Source organism: Candoia aspera, chromosome 3, assembly GCF_035149785.1.
Source record: "Candoia aspera isolate rCanAsp1 chromosome 3, rCanAsp1.hap2, whole genome shotgun sequence".
NCBI classification, from domain to species: Eukaryota; Metazoa; Chordata; class Lepidosauria; order Squamata; family Boidae; genus Candoia; species Candoia aspera.
In genome coordinates, this window is record NC_086155.1 from 29,975,214 (window position 1) to 29,988,137 (window position 12,924).

The following is a 12,924-nucleotide window of genomic DNA, read 5'->3' on the forward strand; positions in this document are numbered from 1 at the left end:
TGGAGTAAGACAGGTCCTAGACATAAAAAAAGTTGCACACCTCTGGAATACAGCAACCAATAGGACAGAGTGATATTCCCTGATCTCTATAAGCAGTCTAGGGCCAGGTTTGGTTCTCTGAGCCAGGAAGAGGAATGGTGTGTGCATGTCTGCATGTGTGACCATGTGATCAACTAAATCTGAAATTTATATTTCCTAGGTTAGGGCAATACTACTGATAGAATTTTATTTCTTACCAAGTTCGTTTCTGAGCCGGGATCAAGGAGACAACAGGCAGCAGGCAGTTGCATGAAATTAAGTTCTTTATTCTTCACCCAAGAGTAAGAATGACAACAGCAAGCTGTTAGGTGGGCGGCCACGCAGAACCCGCCTCTAACAGCACAATATATACAGTCCATGCAGCCCTCCTATAGAATATTTCCCCTCACCAAGTCACTCAGGCCCCACCTTAGTGTCATTTCATGTACTGTAAGGGATTTCCTTCTTCTTCCCTGCTAGGGTCCCTGGCTATAAACTAAAGCACCTTTTTCTAAGAAGAATATACATCTTAATCTCATTCCTATGGGTGCAACTACTTACCTATTAAAGCCATCAAAGGGACCTCCAAGCCTGCAAGAAAAGAATAAGGCAGGATTCTAAATATTTCAATACTAATTATGTCTGTGTGTGTGTGTGTGTGTGTGTGTACACACACTGTATATAGTGTGTGTGTGTTTATGTATATATGTGAATATGAAATAGAATATATATAAAAGCTTCTATCACTACTATTAACTGATGTATTCATATATAAAAAAAGAAACATAACCTTCCTTGTAAAGCTCTCCAGAACAAATATGCAAAATTATTTTTGAAGGGAATCTGGAATCTTAGAATTTGGAGCTTCTATAACTAAATAGGATTGGGCATGCATGGGTGGTCCTTGGATGAAAAACCATTAGGGAATTTCAGGGCTATAGGCTAAATGGGTAGTTGAAAATGCAAGCTGGAAGAACAGAATGGCAAAGCATTTCTGTACCGTTGTTAAGGAGCTGGCTTTAATTCATGAAAGCCGGCTGGGTGACCTTGGGCCAGTCATTCTCTCTCAGCCCAACTCACCTCACATGGTTATTGTTGTGGGGAAAATAGGAGGAGGAAGTAGTATTAGGTATGTTTGCCGCCTTGAGTTATTTATAAAAATAATAAAGGTGGGATAGAAAATAAATAAATAAATATCTTTACAAATTAAAAATGAACTAAAAAATGCTATGTATCAACTATCAACTTTATACTTGAAATAACAGTTGTCTTTTGATTAAATCGAAGATACAGAGAGAAATAAAATACAGCCTCCACAGTTGATTATCTATGATAGCAGTACTGTATCTCCTTTTTTTCAGCATTTAATCAGAAGTCAGTTACTCTAATTTCAAATGGAAGACAGTTCTTTTTCTCAAGTTAAAGAAAAAGTAAATCATATCTGCCCTCTGCTGGGGAGTTAATCTGTAAGAATTAATTGAACACAGACTATTTGTCTTTATCAACCATGTCAGACTGTGCTTTTTAAATTGGAGGTATCCTCTCCTCTCCTTTTTTCCTCATAACCAGAGTGTACAGCCAGAATTAACTTAACTTTTCCCTTTCCTAGTATATATCCAATAATAATTACTCCAATACTCTAAGCCTCAATGTCACTGCCTGCAAAAATGCTTTTTTTTTTAATGGAGAGGTTTCATGGGCACTTCCTCCCAGATTATTTAAAGTTGCTATAATTGATCTTCAGCAAAGAATCGTTACTTTGTCGTGAGCTTGAGCACCTCAATGATGCCATGAGCTAAACCATGAAGGGCCACCCAAGACGGGAAGGTCATGACAGAGAGGTCAGACTAAATGCGATCCCTGGGGAAGGTAATGGCAACCCACCCCAGTATTCTTGCCGTGAAAACTAAATGGATCAGTATAACCAGAGATATGTCGGTATACCATCGGAAGATGAGACCCCCAGGTCAGAAGATAGTCAAAATGCTACTGGGGAGGAACAGAGGATGAGTTCAACTAGCCCCAGACGTGATGACGCAGCTAGCTCAAAGCCGAAAGGACGGCTAGCAGCCGACGGTGCTGGTGGTGAACGGCGAATCCGATGTTCTAAGGATCAACACACCATTGGAACCTGGAATGTAAGATCTATGAGCCAGGGCAAATTGGATGTGGTTATTGGTGAGATGTCAAGATTAAAGATAGACATTTTGGGCGTCAGTGAACTGAAATGGACTGGAATGGGCCACTTCACATCAAATGACCACCAGATCTACTACTGTGGACAAGAGGACCACAGAAGAAATGGAGTAGCCTTCATAATTAATAGTAAAGTGGCTAAAGCAGTGCTTGGATACAATCCAAAAAACGATAGAATGATCTCAATTCGAATTCAGGGCAAGCCATCTAACATCACAGTGATCCAAATATACGCCCCAACCACAGATGCTGAAGAAGCTGAAGTAGAGCAGTTCTATGAGGATCTGCAGCACCTACTGGACAACACGCCTAAAAGAGATGTTATTTTCATCACGGGAGACTGGAATGCTAAGGTGGGCAGTCAAATGACACCTGGAATTACAGGTAAGCATGGCCTGGGAGAACAAAATGAAGCAGGACATAAGCTGATAGAATTTTGCCAAGACAACTCACCCTGCATAACAAACACTCTCTTCCAACAACCTAAGAGACGGCTTTATACATGGACTTCACCAGATGGACAACACCGAAATCAGATGACTACATCCTTTGCAGCCAAAGGGGGTGGACATCTATACAGTTGGTAAAAACAAGACCTGGAGCTGACTGTAGTTCAGATCACGAACTTCTTCTTGCACAATTTAGGATCAGACTAAAGAGATTAGGGAAGATCCACAGATCAGCTAGATATGAGCTCACTAATATTCCTAAGGAATATGCAGTGGAGGTGAAGAATCGATTTAAGGGACTGGACTTAGTAGATAGGGTCCCGGAAGAACTCTGGACAGAAGTTCGCAATATTGTCCAGGAGGCGGCAACAAAATACATCCCAAAGAAAGAGAAAACCAAGAAGGCAAAATGGCTGTCTGCTGAGACACTAGAAGTAGCCCAAGAAAGAAGGAAAGCAAAAGGCAACAGTGATAGGGGGAGATATGCCCAATTAGATGCAAAATTCCAGAGGTTAGCCAGAAGAGATAAGGAATTATTTTTAAACAAGCAATGTGTGGAAGTGGAAGAAGACAATAGAATAGGAAGGACAAGAGACCTCTTCCAGAAAATTAGAAACATCGGAGGTAAATTCCAGGCCAAAATGGGTATGATCAAAAACAAAGATGGCAAGGACCTAACAGAAGAAGAAGAGATCAAGAAAAGGTGGCAAGAATATACAGAAGACCTGTATAGGAAGGATAACAATATCGGGGATAGCTTTGACGGTGTGGTCAGAGAGCTAGAGCCAGACATCCTGAAGAGTGAGGCTGAGTGGGCCTTAAGAAGCATTGCTAATAACAAGGCAGCAGGAGACGACGGCATCCCAGCTGAACTGTTCAAAATCTTGCAAGATGGTGCTGTCAAGGTAATGCATGCTATATGCCAGCAAATTTGGAAAACACAAGAATGGCCATCAGATTGGAAAAAATCAACTTATATCCCCATACCAAAAAAGGGGAACACTAAAGAATGTTCAAACTATCGAACAGTGGCACTCATTTCACATGCCAGTAAGGTAATGCTTAAGATCCTGCATGGTAGACTTCAGCAATTCATGGAGCGAGAATTGCCAGATGTACAAGCTGGGTTTAGAAAAGGCAGAGGAACTCGGGACCAAATTGCCAATATCCGCTGGATAATGGAAAAAGCCAGGGAGTTTCAGAAAAACATCTATTTCTGTTTTATTGACTATTCTAAAGCCTTTGACTGTGTGGACCATAACAAATTGTGGCAAGTTCTTAGCGGTATGGGGATACCAAGTCATCTTGTCTGCCTCCTGAAGAATCTGTATAACGACCAAGTAGCAACAGTAAGAACAGACCACGGAACAACAGACTGGTTTAAGATTGGGAAAGGAGTACGGCAGGGCTGTATACTCTCACCCTACCTATTCAACTTGTATGCAGAACACATCATGCGACATGCTGGGCTTGAGGAATCCAAGGCTGGAGTTAAAATCGCTGGAAGAAACATTAACAATCTCAGATATGCAGATGATACCACTTTGAGGGCTGAAAGCGAAGAGGAAATGAGGAGCCTTATGATGAAGGTGAAAGAAGAAAGTGCAAAAGCTGGCTTGCAGCTAAACCTCAAAAAAACCAAGATTATGGCAACCAGCTTGATTGATAACTGGCAAATAGAGGGAGAAAATGTAGAAGCAGTGAAAGACTTTGTATTTCGAGGTGCGAAGATTACTGCAGATGCTGACTGCAGTCAGGAAATCAGAAGACACTTAATCCTTGGGAGAAGAGCAATGACAAATCTCGATAAAATAGTTAAGAGCAGAGACATCACACTGACAACAAAGGTCCACATAGTTAAAGCAATGGTGTTCCCCGTAGTAACATATGGCTGCGAGAGCTGGACCATAAGGAAGGCTGAGAGAAGGAAGATAGTTGCTTTGGAACTGTGGTGCTGGAGGAAAATTCTGAGAGTGCCTTCGACTGCAAGAAGATCCAACCAGTCCATCCTCCAGGAAATAAAGCCAGACTGCTCACTTGAGGGAATGATATTAAAGGCAAAACTGAACTACTTGGCCACATAATGAGAAGACAGGACACCCTGGAGAAGATGCTGATGCTAGGGAGAGTGGAAGGCAAAAGGAAGAGGGGCCGACCAAGGGCAAGGTGGATGGATGATATTCTAGAGGTGACGGACTCGTCCCTGGGGAAGCTGGGGGTGTTGACGACCGACAGGAAGCTCTGGCGTGGGCTGGTCCATGAAGTCACGAAGAGTCGGAAGCGACTAAACGAATAAACAACAATAATTGATACTTTAAAAATCCATTTGGACTGAACCAAGCCTAAAGAACCAAATTTTAAGAGATTCCTTGGATGGGAGTTAAAAGAAAGTCCTTTGGAAACATAGCACTCGATTGCTCATACTTAATATGGCAGAAGGCAAGGGCAGACTAAAAGTGCAAAAGCTTGAGCTAAATTGATTTATTTAACATTTAACATTAATGCTAATTTATACTGTCCTGCATTTACATGCATAAAATCAAGCCACGACCAAACAAAATGATGTCATCTGAGATGACAGCCTGTACATATCTGCTGCTAGAAAACAGCCAATGTAATAGCACAACCATAGAATCAACGTTAGAGAATACATTTCAAAAGCCATGCCTGCTGGGAATAGCTGTCCAAGTGACCTGAGGAAATTGCTCACCTGGGAGTAGCTTCTGAAGATGCTGGGAGAGCCTGAAAGAGGGATACCTGGGACCTCATCTCAGAGGAGGACTTCATTATTGCAGGATTCATACCTCCAGTTTAGAGATGTCTGCCTGGGTCAGAAAGTCAATATGCTGACCATGACCATGTGATCAAAGCCCTGCCCCCTTTTTATATGCAACTAGCATTAAGAGACAGGGCTTTGATTTCACAGTCACTGCTGCCATTTTGACACACACACCCTGCCTCCTTCCTTATTTGTATGGTTTAAGGCAGTGTTTCTCAACCTCAGCAACTTTAAGATGTGTGGACTTCAGCTCCCAGAATTCCCCAGCCAGCAAGTTAAAGTTGCTGAGGTTGAGAAACACTGATTTCAGGTGATAGATAGGTAGATGAAAAATATTCCATCCTTATCCCAGTGAGGTGATTTGGGCTGATAAGAGCATGACTGCCCCAAAGTCACCAAGACTGCTTCCACACCTACAGGAGGACTAGAACTCATAGGCTTCTAGTTTCTATTCCAGCACTTTAGCCTCTATACCGAACTGGGTCTCTGGTTAACACATATTAATACCATTGTAGAAAAGTAACAACGTCAATGAGAGGTAGTAATTATTTTGAATCAGAGCGGTTTCTCTTCACAGCACTAACCCTAACCACAACCAAGCAAACCATGGTTGGTTTAGTATGTTATATGAACCCAGATTGCAGGTCTGTAGGCAATTTACTATTAATCTCAGTTGTGAACTTTAGCACAAATAAAGACTGGGAACTATTACTCATTCATCATCATTCTCAACTTCATTGTTTTCTACTCTTTTAATAATTTTATGGCTGGCTACCTTGATAATTTCTTGCAGTCTGGAGAGCTCCAAGCTGCTGCAACCTAAATCATTTACATTCAGGGGAATGTGGGTATGCAAAGAATCTGATCAGCTCAGATTCTGCCACTACTGCAATAAAAAGAACAAGTGAAGCCAGATCCTTGAAATTCTTCTCCTTTACCAGAAAGATAAAACAACCCTATCAAAATTGCAAAAACCTGGACCTTGGTAATTCAAGCATAACGTTAGGCTTGGTTTGTTAAGGCTAAAAAAAAAAAGTTATCAATGTTGTATTTAGCAGGAAACCCTTGATCCAGCAGGGAGGCGGTACTGATATATAGGGATTAGAAAATGAAACAATGTTAATAATTAAGGCTTTATTTATTTAGAGCTACCAGATGTGGGAGGCCAAGATCCGGACCGTCATTTACGATGATGATGAGGCTATCCGTTCAATCGTGTCCGATTCTTGGCGACTTTATGGACCAGCTTTCTCCACGTTTTCCGATCTTCTACAGCTTCTTTTCGTTCTTTCATGCTCTGGCAGGTGTCAGCTTTGATGGTGTCTGGCCACCGTGTTTTCTGCTGACAATTTCAAGCATAATTGTCTTTTCCAGCGAGTTAGATCGCATGACACGGCCGAAACAAGTAAGGCAGAGTTTTGTGATTCTTTGTATACCCACATTCACCTGAAAGAAAATGACTTAGGATGCAGCGGCTTGGAGGTTTCCAGACTGCACGAAATTATCAAGGTGGCCATCATTAGTTGGCAGCAAATAGATACGGAAAAGTAACTTTTTGCCACCTAATGGTCGTCCGGATTATTGCACTGTATTGTAGCGGCCTCAACATAGCACCAACACAAGAACAGACACAAAGAACGTAATGGCTCCGTGACGTTTGCAAAAAGGAGGTGTTTCTCCCCAACCCCCCCCCACACACATATACGCCACGATCCGCGGCCCTCCTCCCCACCGCCCGGGCAGCAACTTCCTCCCTTCTAGCATTCCGTGGCCACGCCCACATCGTGCCGCAAACGGGGATTGGTGGACGTGCCTCGAGGATTTGCAAAAGTAGGCGAGTCTATTTAAAGCCTGCTTTTGGCGCCGGTGGCTTTTCTTTGCCCATCTAGACGTTTGCTTTCTTTCCCCTTCTCTTTTGCACTGCGAAAGTGTCAGCATGTCCGACAAGCTGCCGTACAAAGTTGGTAAGTAGTTAATTCTCCTATTCTTTCTTCTTCGTGCCGTAAGCGGTCCCCATGCGAGGCCTGCAGAGGCAGTTCTGTTTCCTTTCTGCGGCTTATTGCAAAAAGAGCAATGGCCAAGGTCTCGCGTTCTGGGAAACATTTAGGAAAGAAGCATCCGATGCTTTTGTTTTACTGTGCCTTTGGCTCTTTTTGAAACTAAAAGAGGAGGTGTTTTATACATCGAAAAGGATCTTGAAAGATTGATACATCATTCTTCCTCTCCAAGGAGGATTTAGACGCAACCGATTGTCATTAATTGAAAATTGATCTGAAAATTAAAGGGGTGATTCTCGCTAGTGCTGCTTGTATAATGTGGGAAGGCGTACGTTTTTCTTCTGTAGTCAACATGGATTTCAGATTGACTATTAGATCGTTCCCATGTAATATCTGAGCAAACGCCATGTGGCTCTGGAGGGAAAAGTGGCTTTCGGGAAGTGTAGTTCTTCTGACTGCTCAGTAACAGGACGATGTTCGAGTCTTGCAACTGAAAGACTACATTTCCCGTCATGCTCCTGAGGACATGCTGTCAAGCAACCGCTGCCCTCTGGCTGCTAAGCGAATTCATGATTTATAATTACTTCTACAAAAGGAAAGGGCTGTTACTTGACATTCAATCCGGAACGAGAGATAACCTTTTTTAAAAGGCAAATTGTTTCTCCAAATGCATAAAATCAAATGCTATACAGAATCAAGACTTGTTAACTTTTCACACTCTAAAAGAACAGTGTGCACTCATGGCCATCTTGGCTCCTCCCCCCCCCCACTCTAAAAGAGCAGTGATCATAATGGAAGCATTTGTGGACAAGCATGAAATAGAGCTTCCATTTACAAATTTTAGAATTAGAGCTTTTTAGATTATTGCAATATTCTTAATTTTGCTGAATTTGGACCATCTTTGGTGGACCTTGAACATTCCACAGACAGTGTAGCAATACCTCAATGAACTAGTGTGACGTTGGAGGTATGCCATCCATTTAAGCGGTCAGAATTGGAAAGTGCAATTATGTATAAGCTGGGCAATGTGGGGAAATCTTTAGGCCAGCTTTACCACTGAACTGTAGCTCCCATAATTCTCAACCTTTGGCCATTTACAACCTTTGAACATCCACAGAACACCATGTTCGATAAGGCTACTCTGACCTTCTGTGTTTGAGAGCATACAAGTAATAGTTACTAATTCGAAAAGGTTATTTTGTATCAGGAGATCCTGATGTTTCCTATGGCAATTTAGATATCTTAACAAAATACTCTAAACAGTGTTCATTGAGTAAAACTTGTTTCTCTCCTGCTATTTTCCTTTCAACAGGTAACATCTCTGAAGTCAGGCATGTATGTACATGCACAAATCACCTAGGTTTTGTTCTAGGGTAAAGTTGACTAAAGTCAATTATTAGGTGCTTTGCATCAGCATTTTTTCGCTTCTCTATCATTTCAACATTTTTATATGCTTTGCCTGGTGCAATACCTGCTGCCTCTCTTGGGTTTATTTCCAGTTAAGCATCCATGATTCCACTGAATGAGGTCTCCAATCTTAGGGTATTCACTTTCTGTTTGGTGTATGAGTCCTCAAAATGGCCACCATTAGAAGTTTATTTATTTATATTTCAAATTTGTGTCACCACCCATCCCCCACAAAGGGGGACTCTGGGCAGTTTACAACAAAATAAATTAAAACCATAAAACATAAATTATAATACAGACCATCATTATAAATAGATAAATATAAGATCCCTGTGGCAAAAAGCTCTCATTCAATGGGGTGGACACTATGGTACCAGCCACCTCCAGGAAGAGCTATTGCCCTTCCCATCCCAAGCAAGGTGGCAGAACCAGGTTTTCAAATTCTTCTGGAAGGCTGGAAGCAAAGGTGCCTGCCTCACCTCCGGGGCAGAATGTTCCAAAGGGCGGGCACCACTGCAGAGAAGGCTTGCCTCCTGGACCCTGCTAGATGGAATTCCCTCGCCAATGGGGTCCGTAGCATGCCCTCTCTACATGACCAGGTGGGACGGGATGATGTAATGGGGATGAGATGGTCCCTCAGGTACCCTGGCCCCATGCCATGTAGGCCTTTAAAGGTGATAACCAACACCTTGAATTGGACCCGGAAGCAAACCGGCACCCAGTGCAGCTCACGCAGGAGTGGTGTCACATGTGCTGATCTTGGGGCACCAATAACTACCCACGCAGCCGCATTCTGGACCAGTTGAAGCTTCCAGATTCTCTTCAAGGGTAGCCCCATGTAGAGCACATTGCAATAGTCTATATGGGAGATGACCAGGGCATGAGTGACTGTTCGGAGGGCATCTCACTCCAGGAAAGGGCGTAGCTGGCGCACAACACGAAGTTGCGCAAAGGCCCTTCTGGCCACAACTGCCACCTGCTCTTTGAGCAGGAGTCGCGAGTCCAGGAGGACCCCCACCCAGGTTCCACACCGGGTCTGAATGGGGCAGTGCAACCCCATCCAGAACTAAAGATGATAACTTCCTGGATGTAGAGAAGTCATCAACCCACAGCCACTCCGTCTTACCAGGGTCCAGCTGAAGCCTGTTGTTCCCCATCCAGGCCCCCACAGCCCCCAGCACTGAGACAAGGCAGACACTGCATCGCTTACCTCACCCGGGATGGAGATAATTGAGTATCATCAGCATACTGATGATACCTCATTGCATAGTGATGGATGATTTCACCCAGTGGCTTCATGTAGACATTAAATAGAAGAGGAGAGAGAACTGAACCCTGCGGAACCCACACAAGAGGGGTTGAGGGTTGGATCTCTCATCCCCTATCACCACTGATTGGGACTGGCCCTGGAGGAAGGAGGTGAACCAGCACAAAACCACGCCGCCCACCCCCAACTCCCTGAGCCATCCCAAAAGGATACCATGGTCGATGGTATCGAAAGCCGCTGAGAGGTCAAGAAGAGCCAGGATGGATACACTCCCCCCATCCCACTCCCGCCAGAGATCATCCATAAGCGCAACCAATGCAGTCTCTGGCCTGTATCCTGGCCTGAAACCTGACTGGAAGGGGTCTAGATAATCTGTTTCTGCCATGACCACTGATGGTGAGCAGGAGGGGGGCCCTATCCAGGGGGGAAAACGCATGCGTAGTACTGAGGAGTTAAGCAGCCATTCAAAGAGACACAGAACAGACCCGCCTTGACTTTTGGGGTTTATCTGCCTGGGTTTTTCCCACGCTTCTTCAGTTTGTTAGGATTTTCTGTCTTATGTAGCAGTAATAAACACTAGAGACCTATTCCTTGTCTCAGCGTGGTTTCCTGACTGTTAGGACAGTTCCATCCAGAATCCTCTGGAGGTGTAATGCCACCACTTTCTCATCCACCTTCCCCAAAAAGGGAAGGTGGGAGACAGGACGAAAATTGTCTAGCACAGTAGGGTCCAGTGATGGTTTCTTGAGGAGGGGGTGTACCAGCGCTTCCTTGAAAGCACCCAGAAATACCCCCTCTCTCAAGGATGTATTACTCATCACCTGGACCCAACCACATGTCACCTCCTGGGCTGCTTTTACCAGCCAGGAAGGGCATGGGTCTAGATGACGTGGTGGCGTTCAGAGTCCGGAGGATCCTGTCCCCTTCCTCGGGCCTAACAGGATCAAACCAATCCCAGATAACATGGTAAGTACACTCCCTCGGCATCTCCTCAGACTGTGCCTCATGCTTAGAGTCCAACTTGGAGCAGATCTGAGCGATTTTATCCTGCAGATGCTCAGAAAACTCCTCTGCACGGCCCTGTAGGTGGGTAACTGAATCTACCTTACCCAAAAGGGAACGAGTGATCTTAAACAGGGCCGCCAGGAGGCATTCTGTGGACGCAATAAGACCGGAGAAATATTGACATTTCGCCACTCTTATAGCCACAAGGTAGGCCTTAATAATGGCTCTAGCTTGTGTTCAGTCAGATTGAATCTTTGTCTTCCTCCAGCGGCGCTCTAGACATCTCTTAACCCTCTTCAGGACCCTCAACTCCTCCATGAACCATGGGGAGTCTTGGGCTGAATGGGGCAAGAGAGGCCGCACAGGTGTGATCCTGTCCAAGGCCCCAGCTGCCTCCCTATTCCAGGCTGCGGCTAGGACCTCTGATGGACTGTGCAGTAGATCCTCAGGTATAACCCCCAGCTCCCTCTGAAACCCTACCAGATCCATCAGTCGCCGGAGGCGGACCAATCAAATGGGTCCTGCCTCCCTGCGGAGTGGGGCGGCACAAGAGAATCTCAAGGCCACCAGGGTGTGGTCTGACCATGACAACGGGGACAGATCTAGCTCTCCCCTCAGATCACATTCCCACTACTCTGACAAGAGAACCAAGTCAGGGGTGAGGCCATTGTCTTGAGTTGGGTCCTGAATAATCTGGGACAGGCCCATGGCTGCCATGGTAGCCATGAACTCCCGAGCCGCCTCTGAGGCATGCCCCAGGGATGGCAGGTTGAATTTCCCCAGAACCATAAGCCTGGGGAACTCCACAGCCTCCAGCAGCCCAGGCAGGAAGGTTGCCACACAGCAGGGAGGCTGGTACAGCAGCAACACTCCCAACTGTTCTTGGGAATCCAACTTTAATAATGGTCTCACAGCCAGTCACTTGTGGAGCAGCGCCCCTGAAGGCCAGTAGAGACTTTTGGATGACAACCGCCACCCCACCTCCCCTGCCCCGGTGTCTCGGCTGGTGCCACACCTGAAACCTGGCCGGGCACATTTCTGAGAGGGGTACCCCCCCCCCCCCGGGCCCAGCCAGGCATGTGAATGCCACCACATGTCATCTACACCCATGTCCTTCCTGGCTGGTAAAAGCAGCCCGGGAGGTGACATGTGGAGTTACTGCTGTAGAAAGAAGTTTCCTATATTTCTAACAAAACTAGTTGTTGTAACTATGACACACAGCAGATGCTGTTGACCATGCAATATTATTTAGGTTAATTAATTATATAATTAATTATATAAATAACCATTATTTAGGTTAATGGTATTAGTGAAACTTGAGAGTGGATCACAAAGGAATTTAACAGTACTAAATGCTGTTATAGGCTTTTTTAAAAAGAAAATTGTAAGTGAGATAAAATAATGTGAGTAGAAAAGGATTCATTCTGGGATTACAGTACTGTATGGCAGCTGTTCTTTCCCATTCTCCTTCCAAGACCTGTAACATTGTATTTCCTTGGTGTTTGAATATTGTTGCTGCTGTTTTTGTTTTCTTTTTTACAATAATCTTTATGATTTTTTTTTGTTTATGGTTGCTAAATCTAAGTAAACTGATGGTTCCTCATGAATTTTCTTTTCATCAAGATATAAAAATGGCTTGTGCTCTCTTAACAATCCCCACATAAAACAGGATGGCAGAAGCAACTTTGCACATTCCCCTTTTTCTTGTTATAATTTTGCTATCTGTTTAGGCGTTAGAAGTTTAGAACTTGATGACATCAACTTGAGCAGTGGTACTTCAAGAAAAAAAATTACATTGAGATGCAT

At 44.3% G+C, this 12,924-nt stretch overlaps 1 protein-coding gene across 1 annotated transcript in view; it reads left to right on the forward strand.

The window, feature by feature from the left end:
• The first annotated feature begins 7,266 nt into the window (after positions 1 to 7,266).
• The window catches only part of AHCY (adenosylhomocysteinase), a 44,553-nt gene continuing 38,895 nt past the window's right edge, over positions 7,267 to 12,924 (forward strand). Inside the window, exon 1 of the mRNA XM_063297217.1 lies at positions 7,267 to 7,406. Within this exon, the coding sequence (XP_063153287.1) occupies positions 7,379 to 7,406 (28 nt within the window). The 5' untranslated portion in view covers positions 7,267 to 7,378. The remainder of the gene's footprint in view (positions 7,407 to 12,924) is intronic.